At 48.2% G+C, this 21,769-nt stretch overlaps 2 protein-coding genes across 6 annotated transcripts in view; one reads left to right on the top strand and one right to left on the bottom strand.

The window, feature by feature from the left end:
* KIAA1549L (KIAA1549 like) overlaps nucleotides 1–21,769 on the bottom strand; it is a 163,891-nt gene that overhangs the window by 39,544 nt on the left and 102,578 nt on the right. For all 3 annotated transcript variants that reach the window (XM_083164311.1, XM_083164312.1, XM_083164313.1), the window contains one exon: nucleotides 20,118–20,332. In XM_083164311.1, the coding sequence (XP_083020437.1) occupies nucleotides 20,118–20,332 (215 nt within the window). The remainder of the gene's footprint in view (nucleotides 1–20,117; nucleotides 20,333–21,769) is intronic.
* The window catches only part of C11H11orf91 (chromosome 11 C11orf91 homolog), a 107,623-nt gene that overhangs the window by 81,249 nt on the left and 4,605 nt on the right, over nucleotides 1–21,769 (top strand). The window contains exon 1 of one of the 3 annotated variants that reach the window (XR_014465441.1): nucleotides 5,208–5,455. The exons of 1 other annotated variant lie outside the window; for it this stretch is intronic. The gene's annotated coding sequence lies outside the window, so the exon portion shown is untranslated. Of the gene's footprint in view, nucleotides 1–5,207; nucleotides 5,456–20,701; nucleotides 20,793–21,769 lie in introns of those variants that run through there. One more of the 3 variants, XR_014465443.1, reaches the window with a different exon arrangement.

The following is a 21,769-nucleotide window of genomic DNA, read 5'->3' as shown; positions in this document are numbered from 1 at the left end:
CTTAGTCAGGTACATGTTACAGTAGCTGAGCATACTGTGCCTTAGTCAGGTATATGTTACAGTAGCTGAGCATACTGGGCCTTAGTCATGTACATGTTACAGTAGCTGAGCATACAATGCCTTAGTCAGGTATATGTTACAGTAGCTGAGCATACAATGCCTTAGTCAGGTACATGTTACAGTAGCTGAGCATACAATGCCTTAGTCATGTACATGTTACAGTAGCTGAGCATACTGGGCCTTAGTCAGGTACATGTTACAGTAGCTGAGCATACAATGCCTTAGTCAGGTACATGTTACAGTAGCTGAGCATACAATGCCTTAGTCAGGTATATGTTACAGTAGCTGAGCATACTGGGCCTTAGTCATGTACATGTTACAGTAGCTGAGCATACAATGCCTTAGTCAGGTACATGTTACAGTAGCTGAGCATACAAAGCCTTAGTCAGGTACATGTTACAGTAGCTGAGCATACTGTGCCTTAGTCAGGTACATGTTACAGTAGCTGAGCATACTGTGCCTTAGTCAGGTACATGTTACAATAGCTGAGCATACAATGCCTTAGTCAGGTACATGTTACAGTAGCTGAGCATACAATGCCTTAGTCAGGTACATGTTACAATAGCTGAGCATACAATGCCTTAGTCAGGTACATGTTACAATAGCTGAGCATACAATGCCTTAGTCAGGTACATGTTAAGCCCTGCACACACACACTTCGTTTTGCTTTAGATGCGATGTTAGATTCGATTTTCTATTGGATCTGGCATTAGATCTGTACTTTTGCATTAGATATCGAATTCGATATACATTCATGGTACATTGTACACATTCGATTTACCAGATCGAATTCGATATTTCCTTGGCTGCACAGTAGATTTTTCTGTTTGATTTTGTGAAAACGGGAGCGCGCATCGAATCGAATGTAGATCGAAAGTGACACAAAAACCATTAGTTTTCGTTTAGGATTCGATTCGATTTTGCTTCTATAAGCAAATTCTATTCGAAAATCGTGAAAAATCGATGCATGTGTACAGGGCTTAACAGTGACTAAGTGTTTCCAATCATTAGTGCGGATCCGGTCATTAGGTCGACAAGCATTGGGTCGTCACCATTAGATCGACATGCAGAAAGGTCGACGCGGGTCTAGGTCGACACAAGCATTAGGTCAACATGGGCAAGGTCGACAGTCAAAAGTTCGACATGGGGTTTTTCACTGTTTTTCGAGCCGACATGTGCCGACAGGCGGCATTTCATGCCCTACTATCCACTAAGGCATGGTGGGAGAATAAAATAGTGCCCGAAGCATGGCGAGAACATCGAGCCATGCGAGGGGACGCGGTCCTATGTTTCAGTGTCCATGTTGATTTTGAGGACATTCGGGGCAAAAAACTGTGAAAAACCACATGTTGACCTTTTGACTGCCGGCCTTGCCCATGTCAACCTAATGATTGTGTCGACCTAATGACACGTTGACCTAGACCCATGTCCACCTTTCTGCATGTCGACCTAACCGCTGTAGACCTAATGATCCATACCCAAAGAGTGTCCTGATTTTTTTTAATTCGACCAACCCCTATTCACAAGAAAGACTTGTGTCATTTATACCTCAGTCAGTGGCATCTTTAAGGGGGGTGCAGGCAATACAGGTCGGCATCATTCTGACTGATGACACGAAAAGAACAGACCGTCTCTGCTATTTTGGTGATACCTTCTCAGATGTGTCACCGAGCAGCTAAACTGTGCAGATAAACCAGGGAAAGGCTGGAGATTTCCCAGCAGCTTCCGGAGCACTGGGCAAGACCCCAGGGTGATAAAACAGGGGCCTGACCCATGGCCACGCCCCCAAAGCAAAACAGATCAGTGGGCGTGGCTTCATGGGCACAGAGCCAAGACACTTTCACGATACTGCGTAAGGTGCCACCACCCATAGTGACACCACTGCCCTCTGCGATGTGCATGTACCTCCCAATAGTCACGGTTTGTAGATAGGAAGGTTGCCTATCAAGTAAGGTAATATGGTGTTGTGAGAATATGACTGTGGTTGCCTTGGAAGCGTGGCTAATTCAGGGAGATGGCTTGTGTGAATCATACTGTGTGACGATTGTTTACTCATTTTTATAAAAAAAAAAATCTTATCAGTATTGTCTCAGTCCACAACATGGCTGCCTCCACTGTGAACTTAATGGGTACACTGAAAATTGTATAGCAAAAAGGCCAATGTATGAGATACGAAGATATTTTTAAAAAATATACTGAATAAAGGTATTCTCCATTTTCATAATAAGCTTAGAAATATTGGGTTTCTGTTTAGCACAAAATAAGAGGTGACCTAATTAATGTGACTGTAAATTCATATATATATATATATATATATATATATATATATATATATATATAGAGAGATCCAGAGTCTGCCGGCACTCAATAGAAGTAATAGCAGCTTGCCCCGGTGCCAGAAATAGAAAATAGGTAACAGTCCAACATACCCCAGCGGGTAAATAAACGGCACTCCGGAGACGGTTATTAGATGCAAATAAAAAGTGTATTGTTTGGGGACGTTTCGAGGTGTTAGCCCCGTCCTCAGCCCAAATCCTACAGCACCACATACATAAACACAAAACATTTTTATACTCACAACCTCCCAGCACGCTGTCCCGCGCCACGGTCCCGGAATCGCTGACAGGAAGTCGTCACTGTGTACTTCCGGTCACGGACGCCAGGGAAATGTTGCTAGGCAACTACCAGCTTGCGTCTCAGATCCCGGAAGCTAACTCCGGTGATCTCTCCACGATAACGTCCGCACAAAGGACATCCAATAGCGGGGGAGTAAAAAGACTGGGGGCTGTCTAGGAAAACAAACAAAAAGCAAAACTATAAATACATGAAAAAAATAAATACATAAAAAATACATGAAAAGATACCCATCCACTTGTGGAACCGCCGGAGACCCGCACATGCACAGGGGAACAAAACAGTAACCCACTGTGTTCTGAGCCAGATCGCCAGACAGTCACACAGATCAACCACAATATAAGAAAAGGCAATATAGTAATGAACATAAGATGAAAGTACACCTATATAAATACATGAATAGAGATTACATTAAACTGTTCCAGTTTATCTTCTCATTTAATCCTTTGGGTGAGATAGTGTTGAGCCGAAAGATCCATTCGGATTCTTTCTTCAACAACTTGAGGGCTCTGTTGCCACCCCGCATGGAATCCGCAACCTGATCAATAATAAAATGCCTAAACTCCGTGATGGAATGACCTTTAGATTTAAAATGGCGCGCCACCGGCTGATCCACATCCTTCCCTTTTAAAGAGAGGTTTATGGCAGACCGATGAAGCGCCATTCTGTCACGAAATTGTCTTATTGTCTGGGCGAGTACCTTTTCAGTAGCTAGCCCAGTTATTAAGCATGCTATTAATGCTTTGTGGCCCATTGTGAAGACGGACCCTGATCTCCCTGGTCTTAGAGTTGTGAGACCCCTAGCGGCCTTCCGCAGGGGCCCCAATCTCAAGGACCGACTTGTAAAATCTGACATCACAGGGATAGGTATACCTAGGCCACCTAATACTTACACTAAACCTGCAGGCTGTTACAGCTGTTTCTCATGTGAGACATGCAAACACATGATTGCATGTAAGAACTTTAAACATCCCCACACCAATAAAACTTATGACATTCGATCTGTCCTTACTTGCAGGACCACACATGTGGTCTATGCAATTGTCTGCCCGTGTGGTTTATACTACATTGGCCAGACAATAAGACAATTTCGTGACAGAATGGCGCTTCATCGGTCTGCCATAAACCTCTCTTTAAAAGGGAAGGATGTGGATCAGCCGGTGGCGCGCCATTTTAAATCTAAAGGTCATTCCATCACGGAGTTTAGGCATTTTATTATTGATCAGGTTGCGGATTCCATGCGGGGTGGCAACAGAGCCCTCAAGTTGTTGAAGAAAGAATCCGAATGGATCTTTCGGCTCAACACTATCTCACCCAAAGGATTAAATGAGAAGATAAACTGGAACAGTTTAATGTAATCTCTATTCATGTATTTATATAGGTGTACTTTCATCTTATGTTCATTACTATATTGCCTTTTCTTATATTGTGGTTGATCTGTGTGACTGTCTGGCGATCTGGCTCAGAACACAGTGGGTTACTGTTTTGTTCCCCTGTGCATGTGCGGGTCTCCGGCGGTTCCACAAGTGGATGGGTATCTTTTCATGTATTTTTTATGTATTTATTTTTTTCATGTATTTATAGTTTTGCTTTTTGTTTGTTTTCCTAGACAGCCCCCAGTCTTTTTACTCCCCCGCTATTGGATGTCCTTTGTGCGGACGTTATCGTGGAGAGATCACCGGAGTTAGCTTCCGGGATCTGAGACGCAAGCTGGTAGTTGCCTAGCAACATTTCCCTGGCGTCCGTGACCGGAAGTACACAGTGACGACTTCCTGTCAGCGATTCCGGGACCGTGGCGCGGGACAGCGTGCTGGGAGGTTGTGAGTATAAAAATGTTTTGTGTTTATGTATGTGGTGCTGTAGGATTTGGGCTGAGGACGGGGCTAACACCTCGAAACGTCCCCAAACAATACACTTTTTATTTGCATCTAATAACCGTCTCCGGAGTGCCGTTTATTTACCCGCTGGGGTATTTTGGACTGTTATATATATATATATATATATATATATCAGCATTACTGATGTAGAATATCATAGTTTAGTGAAATATGCAGTTTATGTTGGAGTATAACAACAGATGCAGGCTAAGTACAGTATATTTCACAAGCTATACTGGAGAGACAGTAGATGGCGCTGTATCCTAAGATATTACTATGTAGTCTGTCTTCTTTGTAAAAATTACTTTCATACCTCCTTATTTAGTTCTATATGTGTTGGTGACAGTATACTTTATCCCACAATATCCCTGCATGTTTTAAGTTTTAATACAGAAACATATCTCCTGACATTCTGTGCGCCTGAAAATAGGGTGGGGCCTCAGGAGGAGGGGACCACTGGGGGATTCTCCTGTGCATTGATAGATGGCCAGCAATGTCCTGCAGTGGGGGGGGGGGGGGAGAAGTTGGGTGCCCCCCCTGCCACCCCCTGAGCAACAGTGAATAGATGCTGTGCATATTCCTGCAAGCAGAGGGGCTGAGGGCATGGACAGAATCTCAGAGACCCGCTAGCCTTGCCAATAGGCCACTCCCCAAAATTTCAGTTGCGTCTGAGGTGCACAGTGGTCCTGCCAGCTGCATTTTAAAAGTTTGGAGGTCTGTTATTGCAGCATTGTTTATTTCCACATGCCCTTTAATCATTCCCTCTGTCAGGCACATTGTACAGCCAAGTTCTTTTTCTCTGTGCCCTTAGACCCCATACTGTGTGATTTACACGCTGTAATAGTTTGTCCCTTGCTGCTGTAGACATTGCAGCACCACAGCGGGTAAGTAACACAATTCCTTCCGGACTAAAAATGTTTTGGTAATTTATAACAAAGTCAATAACTGCTTTGCAATTGTATATAATAATTCCCGGTCATCAGTCACATGAATGTAAATGCATTTCTAGAAAATGAAAAATAACCAATAGCTTTTAACTAATTTATTGACTCTAGGAAAGCTTTAATAAAGAATATATATACTATATATGAACAATGTATTTGTAAGCCTGACCATTACACCAACAGGGACTGACTCAAATACATATACTTTAATATGGAGTTGGTCCCAACAGCTTTCACTCTGCTTGTGTAAGGCGTTCCACAGGAGTTTGTAGTATTTCTGTGGGAATTGTGCCCATTCTTTCTTTAGAGCATTTATGAAATATCATAAACCGTTTTATTGCAAAGGTGGCATCCTATCACAGTACCACACAGAGGTGGCATCCTATCACAGTACCACACAGAGGTGACATCCTATCACAGTACCACACACAGGTGGCATCCTATCACAGTACCACACACAGGTGACATCCTATCACAGCACCACACAAAGGTGACATCCTATCACAGTACCACACAAAGGTGGCATCCTATCACAGTACCACACACAGGAGATATCCTATCACAGTACCACACACAGGTGGCATCCTATCACAGTACCACACACAGGAGACATCCTATCACAGTACCACACACAGGTGGCATCCTATCACAGTACCACACAGAGGTGGCATCCTATCACAGTACCACACACAGAGGTGACATCCTATCACAGTACCACACACAGGTGGCATCCTATCACAGTACCACACCCAGGTGGCATCCTATCACAGTACCACACACAGGTGGCATCCTATCACAGTATCACACACAGGTGGCATCCTATCACAGCACCACACACAGGTGGCATCCTATCACAGTACCACACACAGGTGGCATCCTATCACAGTACCACACACAGGTGGCATCCTATCACAGTACCACACACAGGTGGCATCCTATCACAGTACCACACACAGGTGACATCCTATCACAGTACCACACACAGGTGGCATCCTATCACAGTACCACACACAGGTGGCATCCTATCACATTACCACACACAGGTGGCATCCTATCACAGTACCACACACAGGTGACATCCTATCACAGTACCACACACAGGGGGCATCCTATCACAGTACCACACACAGGTGGCATCCTATCACAGTACCACACACAGGGGGCATCCTATCACAGTACCACACACAGGTGGCATCCTATCACAGTACCACACACAGGGGGCATCCTATCACAGTACCACACACAGGGGGCATCCTATCACAGTACCACACACAGGTGGCCTCCTATCACAGTACCACACACAGGTGGCATCCTATCACAGTACCACACACAGGTGGCATCCTATCACAGTACCACACACAGGTGACACCCTATCACAGTACCACACAGAGGTGGCATCCTATCACAGTACCACACACAGGTGGCATCCTATCACAGTACCACACACAGGGGGCATCCTATCACAGTACCACACACAGGTGGCATCCTATCACAGTACCACACACAGGTGGCATCCTATCACAGTACCACACACAGGTGGCATCCTATCACAGTACCACACACAGGTGACACCCTATCACAGTACCACACAGAGGTGGCATCCTATCACAGTACCACACAAAGGTGGCATCCTATCACAGTACCACACAGAGGTGGCATCCTATCACAGTACCACACACACAGGAGGCATCCTATCACAGTACCACACACAGGTGGCATCCTATCACAGTACCACACACAGGTGACACCCTATCACAGTACCACACACAGGTGGCATCCTATCACATTACCACACACAGGGGGCATCCTATCACAGTACCACACACAGGTGACACCCTATCACAGTACCACACACAGGTGACACCCTATCACAGTACCACACACAGGTGGCATCCTATCACAGTATCACACACAGGTGGCATCCAATCACAGTACCACACACAGGTGGCATCCTATCACAGTATCACACACAGGTGGCATCCTATCACAGTACCACACACAGGTGGCATCCTATCACAGTACCACACACAGGTGGCATCCTATAACAGTACCACACACAGGTGGCATCCTATCACAGTACCACACACACAGGTGGCATCCTATCACAGTACCACACAGAGGTGGCATCCTATCACAGTACCACACACAGGTGGCATCCTATCACAGTACCATACACAGGTGGCATCCTATCACAGTATCACACACAGGTGGCATCCTATCACAGTACCACACACAGGTGGCATCCTATCACAGTACCACACACAGGTGGCATCCTATAACAGTACCACACACAGGTGGCATCCTATCACAGTACCACACACACAGGTGGCATCCTATCACAGTACCACACAGAGGTGGCATCCTATCACAGTACCACACAGAGGTGACATCCTATCACAGTACCACACACAGGTGGCATCCTATCACAGCACCACACAAAGGTGACATCCTATCACAGTACCACACAAAGGTGGCATCCTATCACAGTACCACACACAGGAGATATCCTATCACAGTACCACACACAGGTGGCATCCTATCACAGTACCACACACAGGAGACATCCTATCACAGTACCACACACAGGTGGCATCCTATCACAGTACCACACAGAGGTGGCATCCTATCACAGTACCACACACAGAGGTGACATCCTATCACAGTACCACACACAGGTGGCATCCTATCACAGTACCACACACAGGTGGCATCCTATCACAGTACCACACAGAGGTGGCATCCTATCACAGTACCACACACAGGTGACACCCTATCACAGTACCACACACAGGTGGCATCCTATCACAGTACCACACACAGGTGGCATCCTATCACAGTACCACACACAGGTGACACCCTATCACAGTACCACACACAGGTGGCATCCTATCACAGTACCACACACAGGTGGCATCCTATCACAGTACCACACACAGGTGGCATCCTATCACAGTACCACACACAGGTGACACCCTATCACAGTACCACACAGAGGTGGCATCCTATCACAGTACCACACAAAGGTGGCATCCTATCACAGTACCACACACAGGTGGCATCCTATCACAGTACCACACACAGAGGTGGCATCCTATCACAGTACCACACACACAGGAGGCATCCTATCACAGTACCACACACAGGTGGCATCCTATCACAGTACCACACACAGGTGACACCCTATCACAGTACCACACACAGGTGGCATCCTATCACAGTACCACACACAGGTGACACCCTATCACAGTACCACACACAGGTGGCATCCTATCACAGTATCACACACAGGTGGCATCCAATCACAGTACCACACACAGGTGGCATCCTATCACAGTATCACACACAGGTGGCATCCTATCACAGTACCACACACAGGTGGCATCCTATCACAGTACCACACACAGGTGGCATCCTATAACAGTACCACACACAGGTGGCATCCTATCACAGTACCACACACACAGGTGGCATCCTATCACAGTACCACACAGAGGTGGCATCCTATCACAGTACCACACACAGGTGGCATCCTATCACAGTACCATACACAGGTGGCATCCTATCACAGTATCACACACAGGTGGCATCCTATCACAGTACCACACACAGGTGGCATCCTATCACAGTACCACACACAGGTGGCATCCTATAACAGTACCACACACAGGTGGCATCCTATCACAGTACCACACACACAGGTGGCATCCTATCACAGTACCACACAGAGGTGGCATCCTATCACAGTACCACACACACAGGTGGCATCCTATCACAGTATCACACACAGGTGGCATCCAATCACAGTACCACACACAGGTGGCATCCTATCACAGTATCACACACAGGTGGCATCCTATCACAGTACCACACACAGGTGGCATCCTATCACAGTACCACACACAGGTGGCATCCTATAACAGTACCACACACAGGTGGCATCCTATCACAGTACCACACACACAGGTGGCATCCTATCACAGTACCACACAGAGGTGGCATCCTATCACAGTACCACACACACAGGTGGCATCCTATCACAGTACCACACAGAGGTGGCATCCTATCACAGTACCACACACAGGTGGCATCCTATCACATTACCACACACAGGTGGCATCCTATAACAGTACCACACACAGGTGGCATCCTATCACAGTACCACACACAGGTGGCATCCTATCACAGTACCACACACAGGTGGCATCCTATCACAGCACCACACACAGGTGGCATCCTATAACATTACCACACACAGGTGGCATCCTATCACAGTACCACACACAGGTGGCATCCTATCACATTACCACACACAGGTGGCATCCTATAACAGTACCACACACAGGTGGCATCCTATCACAGTACCACACAGAGGTGGCATCCTATCACAGTACCACACACAGGTGACACCCTATCACAGTACCACACACAGGTGGCATCCTATCACAGTATCACACACAGGTGGCATCCTATCACAGTACCACACACAGGTGGCATCCTATCACAGTACCACACAGAGGTGGCATCCTATCACAGTACCACACACAGGTGGCATCCTATCACAGTACCATACACAGGTGGCATCCTATCACAGTACCACACAGGTGGCATCCAATCACAGTACCACACACAGGTGGCATCCTATCACAGTACCACACAGGTGGCATCCAATCACAGTACCACACACAGGTGGCATCCTATCACAGTACCACACACAGGTGGCATCCTATCACATTACCACACACAGGTGGCATCCTATAACAGTACCACACACAGGTGGCATCCTATCACAGTACCACACACAGGTGGCATCCTATCACAGTACCACACAGGTGGCATCCAATCACAGTACCACACACAGGTGGCATCCTATCACAGTACCACACACAGGTGGCATCCTATCACATTACCACACACAGGTGGCATCCTATAACAGTACCACACACAGGTGGCATCCTATCACATTACCACACACAGGTGGCATCCTATCACAGTACCACACACAGGTGGCATCCTATCACATTACCACACACAGGTGGCATCCTATAACAGTACCACACACAGGTGGCATCCTGTCACAGTACCACACACAGGTGGCATCCTGTCACAGTACCACACACAGGTGGCATCCTATCACAGTACCACACACAGGTGACACCCTATCACAGTACCACACACAGGTGGCATCCTATCACAGTACCACACACAGGTGGCATCCTATCACAGTACCACACACAGGTGACACCCTATCACAGTACCACACACAGGTGACATCCTATCACAGTACCACACACAGGTGGCATCCTATCACAGTACCACACACAGGCGGCATCCTATCACAGTACCACACACAGGTGGCATCCTATCACAGTACCACACACAGGTGGCATCCTATCACAGTACCACACACAGGTGACACCCTATCACAGTACCACACACAGGTGGCATCCTATCACAGTACCACACACAGGTGGCATCCTATCACAGTACCACACACAGGTGACACCCTATCACAGTACCACACACAGGTGGCATCCTATCACAGTACCACACACAGGTGGCATCCTATCACAGCACCACACACAGGTGGCATCCTATCACAGTACCACACACAGGAGGCATCCTATCACATTACCACACACAGGTGGCATCCTATCACAGTACCACACACAGGTGACATCCTATCACAGTACCACACAGAGGTGGCATCCTATCACAGTACCACACAGAGGTGGCATCCTATCACAGTACCACACACAGGTGGCATCCTATCACAGTACCACACACAGGTGGCATCCTATCACAGTACCACACACAGGTGACACCCTATCACAGTACCACACACAGGTGGCATCCTATCACAGTACCACACACAGGTGGCATCCTATCACAGTACCACACACAGGCGGCATCCTATCACAGTACCACACACAGGTGGCATCCTATCACAGTACCACACACAGGTGGCATCCTATCACAGTACCACACACAGGTGACACCCTATCACAGTACCACACACAGGTGGCATCCTATCACAGTACCACACACAGGTGGCATCCTATCACAGTACCACACACAGGTGACATCCTATCACAGTACCACACAGAGGTGGCATCCTATCACAGTACCACACAGAGGTGGCATCCTATCACAGTACCACACACAGGTGGCATCCTATCACAGTACCACACACAGGTGGCATCCTATCACAGTACCACACACAGGTGACACCCTATCACAGTACCACACACAGGTGGCATCCTATCACAGTACCACACACAGGTGGCATCCTATCACAGTACCACACACAGGTGGCATCCTATCACATTACCACACACAGGTGGCATCCTATCACATTACCACACACAGGCGACATCCTATCACAGTACCACACACAGGCGGCATCCTATCACAGTACCACACACAGGCGGCATCCTATCACAGTACCACACACAGGTGGCATCCTATCACAGTACCACACACAGGTGGCATCCTATCACAGTACCACACACAGGTGACACCCTATCACAGTACCACACACAGGTGGCATCCTATCACAGTACCACACACAGGTGGCATCCAATCACAGTACCACACACAGGTGACATCCTATCACAGTACCACACAGAGGTGGCATCCTATCACAGTACCACACACAGGTGGCATCCTATCACAGTACCACACACAGGTGGCATCCTATCACAGTACCACACACAGGTGGCATCCTATCACATTACCACACACAGGTGGCATCCTATCACATTACCACACACAGGTGGCATCCTATCACAGTACCACACACAGGTGGCATCCTATCACAGTACCACACACAGGTGGCATCCTATCACAGTACCACACACAGGTGGCATCCTATCACATTACCACACACAGGTGGCATCCTATCACATTACCACACACAGGTGGCATCCTATCACATTACCACACACAGGTGGCATCCTATCACAGTACCACACACAGGTGGCATCCTATCACAGTACCACACACAGGTGGCATCCTATCACATTATCACACACAGGTGGCATCCAATCACAGTACCACACACAGGTGGCATCCTATCACATTACCACACACAGGTGGCATCCTATCACATTACCACACACAGGTGGCATCCTATCACATTACCACACACAGGTGGCATCCTATCACATTACCACACACAGGTGGCATCCTATCACATTACCACACACAGGTGGCATCCTATCACAGTACCACACACAGGTGACACCCTATCACAGTACCACACACAGGTGGCATCCTATCACAGTACCACACACAGGTGACACCCTATCACAGTACCACACACAGGTGGCATCCTATCACAGTACCACACAAAGGTGGCATCCTATCACAGAACCACACACAGGTGGCATCCTATCACAGTACCACACACAGGTGGCATCCTATCACATTACCACACACAGGTGACACCCTATCACAGTACCACACACAGGTGGCATCCTATCACAGTACCACACAAAGGTGGCATCCTATCACAGAACCACACACAGGTGGCATCCTATCACAGTACCACACACAGGTGGCATCCTATCACATTACCACACAAAGGTGGCATCCTATCACAGTACCACACAAAGGTGGCATCCTGTCACAGTACCACACACAGGTGGCATCCTATCACATTACCACACAAAGGTGGCATCCTATCACAGTACCACACAAAGGTGGCATCCTGTCACAGTACCACACAGAGGTGGCATCCTATCACAGTACCACACACAGGTGGCATCCTATCACAGTACCGCACAAAGGTGGCATCCTATCACAGTACCACACACAGGTGGCATCCTATCACAGTACCACACACAGGTGGCATCCTATCACAGTACCACACAGAGGTGGCATCCTATCACAGTACCACACAGAGGTGGCATCCTATCACAGTATCGCACAAAGGTGGCATCCTATCACAGTACCACACACAGGTGGCATCCAATCACAGTACCACACAGAGGTGGCATCCTATCACAGTACCACACAGAGGTGGCATCCTATCACAGTACCACACACAGGTGGCATCCTATCACAGTATCGCACAAAGGTGGCATCCTGTCACAGTACCACACACAGGTGGCATCCTATCACAGTACCACACACAGGTGGCATCCTATCACAGTACCGCACACAGGTGGCATCCTATCACAGCACCACACACAGGTGGCATCCTATCACAGTACCACACACAGGTGGCATCCAATCACAGTACCACACAGAGGTGGCATCCTATCACAGTACCACACAGAGGTGGCATCCTATCACAGTACCACACACAGGTGGCATCCTATCACAGTATCGCACAAAGGTGGCATCCTGTCACAGTACCACACACAGGTGGCATCCTATCACAGTACCACACACAGGTGGCATCCTATCACAGTACCGCACACAGGTGGCATCCTATCACAGTACCACACACAGGTGGCATCCTATCACAGTACCACACACAGGTGGCATCCTATCACAGCACCACACACAGGTGGCATCCTATCACAGTACCACACAGAGGTGGCATCCTATCACAGTACCACACACAGGTGGCATCCTATCACAGTACCACACAAAGGTGGCATCCTATCACAGTACCACACACAGGTGACATCCTATCACAGTACCACACACAGAGGTGGCATCCTATCACAGTACCACACAAAGGTGGCATCCTATCACAGTACCACACACAGGTGGCATCCTATCACAGTACCACACAAAGGTGGCATCCTATCACAGTACCGCACACAGGTGGCATCCTATCACAGTACCACACACAGGTGGCATCCTATCACAGTACCACACAGAGGCGGCATCCTATCACAGTACCACACAGAGGTGGCATCCTATCACAGTACCACACAGAGGTGGCATCCTATCACAGTACCACACAGAGGTGGCATCCTATCACAGTACCACACAGAGGTGACATCCTATCACAGTACTACGGTGGCATCCCATCACAGTACCACACACAGGTGACATCCTATCACAGTACCACACACAGAGGTGGCATCCTATCACAGTACCACACAAAGGTGGCATCCTATCACAGTACCACACACAGGTGGCATCCTATCACAGTACCACACACAGGTGGCATCCTATCACAGTACCACACAGAGGCGGCATCCTATCACAGTACCACACAGAGGTGGCATCCTATCACAGTACCACACACAGGTGGCATCCTATCACAGTACCACACACAGGTGGCATCCTATCACAGTACCACACAGAGGTGGCATCCTATCACAGTACCGCACACAGGTGGCATCCTATCACAGTACCACACACAGGTGGCATCCTATCACATTACCACACACAGGTGGCACCCTATCACAGTACCACACAGAGGTGGCATCCTATCACAGTACCACACACAGGTGGCATCCTATCACAGTACCACACACAGGTGGCATCCTATCACAGTACCACACAGAGGTGACATCCTATCACAGTACCACACAAAGGTGGCATCCTATCACACTACCACACAGAGGTGGCATCCTATCACAGTACCACACACAGGTGGCATCCTATCACAGTACCACACACAGGAGACATCCTATCACAGTACCACACAGAGGTGGCATCCTGTCACACTACCACACAGAGGTGGCATCCTATCACAGTACCACACACAGGTGACATCCTATCACACTACCACACAGAGGTGGCATCCTATCACAGTACCACACACAGGTGGCAACCTATCACAGTACCACACACAGGTGACATCCTATCACACTACCACACAGAGGTGGCATCCTATCACAGTACCACACACAGGTGGCATCCTATCACAGTACCACACACAGGTGGCAACCTATCACAGTACCACACACAGGTGACATCCTATCACAGTACCACACACAGGTGACATCCTATCACAGTACCACACACAGGTGGCATCCTATCACAGTACCACACACAGGTGGCATCCTATCACATTACCACACACAGGTGGCACCCTATCACAGTACCACACAGAGGTGGCATCCTATCACAGTACCACACACAGGTGGCATCCTATCACAGTACCAAGCAGAGGTGGCATCCTATCACAGTACCACACACAGGAGACATCCTATCACAGTACCACACACAGGTGACATCCTATCACAGTACCACACACAGGTGGCATCCTATCACAGTACCACACAGAGGTGGCATCCTATCACAGTACCACACAGAGGTGACATCCTATCACAGTACCACACAAAGGTGGCATCCTATCACATTACCACACAAAGGTGGCATCCTATCACAGTACCACACAGAGGTGACATCCTATCACAGTACCACACACAGGTGGCATCCTATCACAGTACCACACACAGGTGACATCCTATCACAGTACCACACACAGAGGTGACATCCTATCACAGTACCACACATAGGTGGCATCCTATCACAGTACCACACACAGGTGACATCCTATCACAGTACAACACACAGGTGGCATCCCATCACAGTACCACACACAGGTGGCATCCTATCACAGTATCACACAAAGGTGGCATCCTATCACAGTACCACACACAGGTGGCATCCTATCACAGTACCACACAAAGGTGGCATCCTATCACAGTATCACACAGAGGTGACATCCTATCACAGTACCACACACAGGTGGCATCCTATCACAGTACCACACACAGGTGGCATCCTATCACAGTACCACACACAGGTGGCATCCTATCACAGTACCACACACAGGTGGCATCCTATCACAGTACCACACACAGGTGGCATCCTATCACAGTACCACACACAGGTGGCATCCTATCACAGTACCACACACAGGTGGCATCCTATCACAGTACCACACACAGGTGGCATCCTATCACAGTACCACACACAGGTGACATCCTATCACAGTACCGCACAGAGGTGGCATCCTATCACAGTACCACACAGAGGTGACATCCTATCACAGTACCACACACAGGAGGCATCCTATCAAAGTACCACACAGAGGTGGCATCCTATCACAGTACCACACAGAGGTGACATCCTATCACAGTACCACACACAGGAGGCATCCTATCACAGTACCACACAAAGGTGGCATCCTATCACAGTACAACACACAGGTGACATCCTATCACAGTACAACACACAGGTGACATCCTATCACATTACCACACACAGGTGGCATCCTATCACAGTACCACACACAGGTGACATCCTATCACAGTACCGCACACAGGTGGCATCCTATCACAGTACCACACACAGGTGGCATCCTATCACAGTACCACACAGAGGTGGCATCCTATCACAGTACCACACATAGGTGGCATCCTATCACAGTACTACACAGAGGTGGCATCCTATCACAGTACAACACAAAGGCGGCATCCTATCACAGTACCACACACAGGTGGCATCCTATCACAGTACCACACAAAGGTGGCATCCTGTCACAGTACCACACACAGGTGACATCCTATCACAGTACAACACACAGGTGACATCCTATCACCATACTACACACAGGTAGCATCCTATCACAGTACCACACACAGGTGGCATCCTATCACAGTACCACACAAAGGTGGCATCCTATCACAGTACCACACACAGGTAGCATCCTATCACAGTACCACATACAGGTGGCATCCTATCACAGTACCACACACAGGAGGCATCCTATCACAGTACCACACAGAGGTGGCATCCTATCACAGTACCACACAGAGATGGCATCCTATCACAGTACCACACAGAGATGGCATCCTATCACAGTACCACACACAGGTGACACCCTATCACAGTACCACACACAGGCGGCATCCTATCACAGTACCACACAAAGGCGGCATCCTATCACAGTACCACACACAGGCGGCATCCTATCACAGTACCACACACAGGTGGCATCCTATCACAGTACCACACACAGGTGGCATCCTATCACAGTACCACACAGAGGTGGCATCCTATCACTGTACCACACAGAGGTGACATCCTATCACAGTACTACACAGAGGTGGCATCCTATCACAGTACCACACAGAGGTGGCATCCTATCACAGTACTACACAGAGGTGGCATCCTATCACAGTACCACACACAGGTGGCATCCTATCACAGTACCACACACAGGTGGCATCCTATCACAGTACCACACACAGGAGACATCCTATCACAGTACCACACACACAGGTGGCATCCTATCACAGTACCACACAGAGGTGGCATCCTATCACAGTACCACACACAGGTGGCATCCTATCACAGTACCACACACAGGTGGCATCCTATCACAGTACCACACACAGGTGGCATCCTATCACAGTACCACACAGAGGTGGCATCCTATCACAGTACTACACAGAGGTGGCATCCTATCACAGTACCACACAGAGGTGGCATCCTATCACAGTACCACACAGAGGTGGCATCCTATCACAGTACTACACAGAGGTGGCATCCTATCACAGTACCACACACAGGTGGCATCCTATCACAGTACCACACTTCAAGTCACTGAGCTCTTCAGAACGAACCATTATGTATAACTAACGTTTGCACACCGAGACTGCGTGGCTATGTGCGCGGCTATGTGCGTGGCTATGTGCCCGGCTATGTGCGCGGCTATGTGCCTGGCTATGTGCGCGCCTATGTGCGCGGCTATGTGCACGGCTATGTCCCCGGCTATGTGCGCGGCTATGTCCCCGGCTATGTGCCCGGCTATGTGCGCGGCTATGTGCGCGGCTATGTGCCTGGCTATGTGTGCGGCTATGTGCGCGGCTATGTGCCCGGCTATGTGCCTGGCTATGTGCGCGGCTATGTGTGGCTATGTGCCCGGCTATGTGTGCGGCTATGTGTGCGGCTATGTGCGTGGCTATGTGCCCGGCTATGTGTGCGGCTATGTGTGCGGCTATGTGTGCGGCTATGTGCCCGGCTATGTGTGCGGCTATGTGCGTGGCTATGTGCCCGGCTATGTGCCCGGCTATGTGCCCGGCTATGTGTGCGGCTATGTGCGTGGCTATGTGCGCGGCTATGTGCCTGGCTATGTGCCCGGCTATGTGCCCGGCTATGTGTGGCTATGTGCCCGGCTATGTGTGCGGCTATGTGCGTGGCTATGTGCCCGGCTATGTGTGCGGCTATGTGTGCGGCTATGTGCCTGGCTATGTGCGTGGCTATGTGTGTGGCTATGTGCGTGGCTATGTGTGCGGCTAGACAATACAAACCAACTCTGATCAGAATCAATGGGAAATTTTATCCAACACTGTAACGAGTATGGATGGAAAGTGTCCACGTAGCCAATTAATAGGTCAACACAAAAAGGTCAACAATGTCAACATGCAAACTGTTGACTTTGACAAAAGGTTGACACAAGCTTTTTTTAGTTTTTTTTTGGTGTCGATGTCAACGCGGACCCCCAATTATACTGCTTTTACATTGCAAGCCTTCTTTAGACCAGGTATTGTAAACGTTTCTCAAAACGGGTCTGAGCCAATTAAACACCATTCACAATGTACTGTATGTTCTAAACAGTATATTACCGTTTCAGTACCGCTTATGTACCTTTCAGATTCAACACGTTTCACCCATAGAAAGCCTTACACACCCGCAAATCAGGGCAGGGGTCCGGGTGTAATCTCTAGGGAAGTGCAGCAACAACAAGTGTGTGGGGGGGGGGGATTCAGGTTTCCAGCACCAGATCCAGTGCGCCCCTCTCCCCCCGCCGCTCACTTTCCATTGCCTGAAGGGACCCCACTGTGATGCATGGACACCCGCTGCCTGGATTACCGCGCTGGCTGCCGAGGTACCAGGGGAGGGGGGGCTGCCTTGGTCCAGGGGGGGCAGGTTGGACAGTGCTGCCCAGGTACCAGGGGAGGGGGGGACCGGTGTGGGGTACTAAATACCGGTTCAGACCCGTTCACACTGCAAAAATGACGGGTCTGAACCTTCTTTTTAACCGTTTTGAATTACCGGGTTTTCTTGAACCAGTCATTTAAAATTGGTGCTTTCACACTGCAGCCATTAGCGTTTTGGAACGGTTTAAAATCAGCAAAATACCGGGTTATAGCTACAGTGTGAAAGGGGTATTAGAGTAGCGCGTACCCTAAACGTTTCTAATCGGAGTCCACGTAGACGTTAAAGTATAAAAAAGTAAAAATAAAATGTAAAAAACCCCCATAAACTCATGTCGACCTCGACGGTCAACCTTTTGTCAATGTCGCCCTTTTTTATGTTGACTGTTGTCGACCTATTGACTTGCCAACCTAGACACTGTAGACCTATCACCCGGATACTGTAACCAGCTCCCGCCTACTTTCACTTGCTACGAGTGATTATACACAGCGAAGGCAGTCAGCTGACCCAATATTCTTGGGAACATAACCAATCAATTCAGCCAGAGTCAGCGCAATCCATGTTGCCAGGAAAATAAGGATACTCTACAGACTTAGGTACCAGCTAGACAATACAAATACAGCCATTCTGTCACTTGAAAATGCAACCAATCAAGTCACTCGGAACCAGTGACATCACTGAGCCGCTTCTTTGATGTATGACATGTATAAGCCATGGTACAACATTGCCAATAGGAATACTGTACCTGTTTTTAGGCTCTGCGAACGGAGAAGAATCCGTCTCTCCCTCTAGCACGTTGTCAATCTCTGCCTGAGTTTTCTCGTAGGCTTTCCTCTTCCTCTCGTTGAGGGACTTGGTTTCTATTGGCGGGAAGTCATAGTACCCTTTCCGTTTAGCCTTGAGACGCAGTTTGTTGCGGTAGTGCTCAATGTCCGATTTCTGCTTAAGGGCTTTATTCACCTGGTGGTGGAAAAGTAACATTGGTGAACTTAGTATATTTGAATTGAAATATCCCGTATACACTGACCGCTTTCTACAGTAGATACGCCTTCTGCACAGCTACTAGAATAATTACAGCCATACCTATGAAAAGTTGTCAGCAGACGACGAAACGCGTCAGACCACTCTCTAATATTGTTGGACTTTGGGACTATTTGCACTTTACCCGTCTTGGACCAGCTCCACTACCCATTTGCAACCTTTGCTCCTGCTGGAATTACGCCATCGGGATAGCACCACCTGCTCAATATTGGGACCCCATTCCTTTGGGAGAGGTTTGGATTAACACCACAAGCTCAACCCAGTCAGGTATATGGATACCCACCAAATTTCCAGATTAACATCTTCATGGATTCAATAACTGGAGCACATTAATCATCAGCAAAAGGAGAACTCTAAGAACAAGCGGGACTACTCCTAAGTATATCTTCACTTTACATTTATCCACATTAAACTGCATCTTCCACTTTTCCGCCCACCTTTCCAGTTTATTTAAACCACTTTGTAGTATCCACATCTTCTCCTCTTCTTTCACTATGAATTAAATTTTACATTAATATATATTTATTTTCTGTTATTAGTCTTAACAAGAACTTGGGGACTGATTCACACCTGCTCGCTACCCTGCGTATATTCGCTGCTTACTCAGCGCTGCGATGGGCGTGGGGAGAAGGAGGCCGCTGATGACATCAGCGGAAGTCCCTCCCAACGGCCAGGGAACACCTGCGTTTTCTGGGAGTTACCGCCCCCAAAAATACCCGCAGGGAGTCAATCACCTTCAACATTTATACCTGTCGATCTTTGGTACCTGTCAACTTAATGCATGTTCACCCCATTTGGTGTAGAACAATTGACCGGCGAAGTACTGTAAATCCTGTACATTATATATTCTATACCGCACCCAGAAACCAGACGGAGCAAACAGATTTGTAATTTTGCCTGTATGTATTTTTCTTTCTCGGTATGATAATGGCTGGTGTTAGCGGGGAACATTTGTCACACAATGTGCTATTTGAGGAATAATCTGCTAATTAGTGACTGATGCAATGTGTTCCCGCAGCGCGTTGCTGGGAATGCTGCTGCACAAAAGCATTATTTTACAAACACGAAACAGACTTTACCCACAATCTGAATCTACTGCGAAGATGTAAACAACAAATGTTTTGGGCGCCGCGTTGTCAAGAGAAGACGCTCGGAGCTTTCTTGTTCGTTTTCATCAGCCATAATGTAAACAAATATGAAGGCTTTATATATTTCCTGTGCTTGGTATTTACTTAGGCATAGGTATATAGCCAGCACCTGTGACTTAGTTACATGTTTGGCTGGTTATATTAGCGAGCACTGAATCAGCGGGAAAACATTTCTCTCAAACAACTTTATTTCCTGGTGACGTAACAG

The sequence above is a fragment of the Crinia signifera genome, chromosome 11 (genome assembly GCF_055691185.1).
Source record: "Crinia signifera chromosome 11, ASM5569118v1, whole genome shotgun sequence".
Lineage (NCBI taxonomy): Eukaryota > Metazoa > Chordata > Amphibia > Anura > Myobatrachidae > Crinia > Crinia signifera.
The sequence above is the reverse complement of the archived record's forward strand: the minus strand, read 5'-3'. Positions and strand labels throughout refer to the sequence as shown.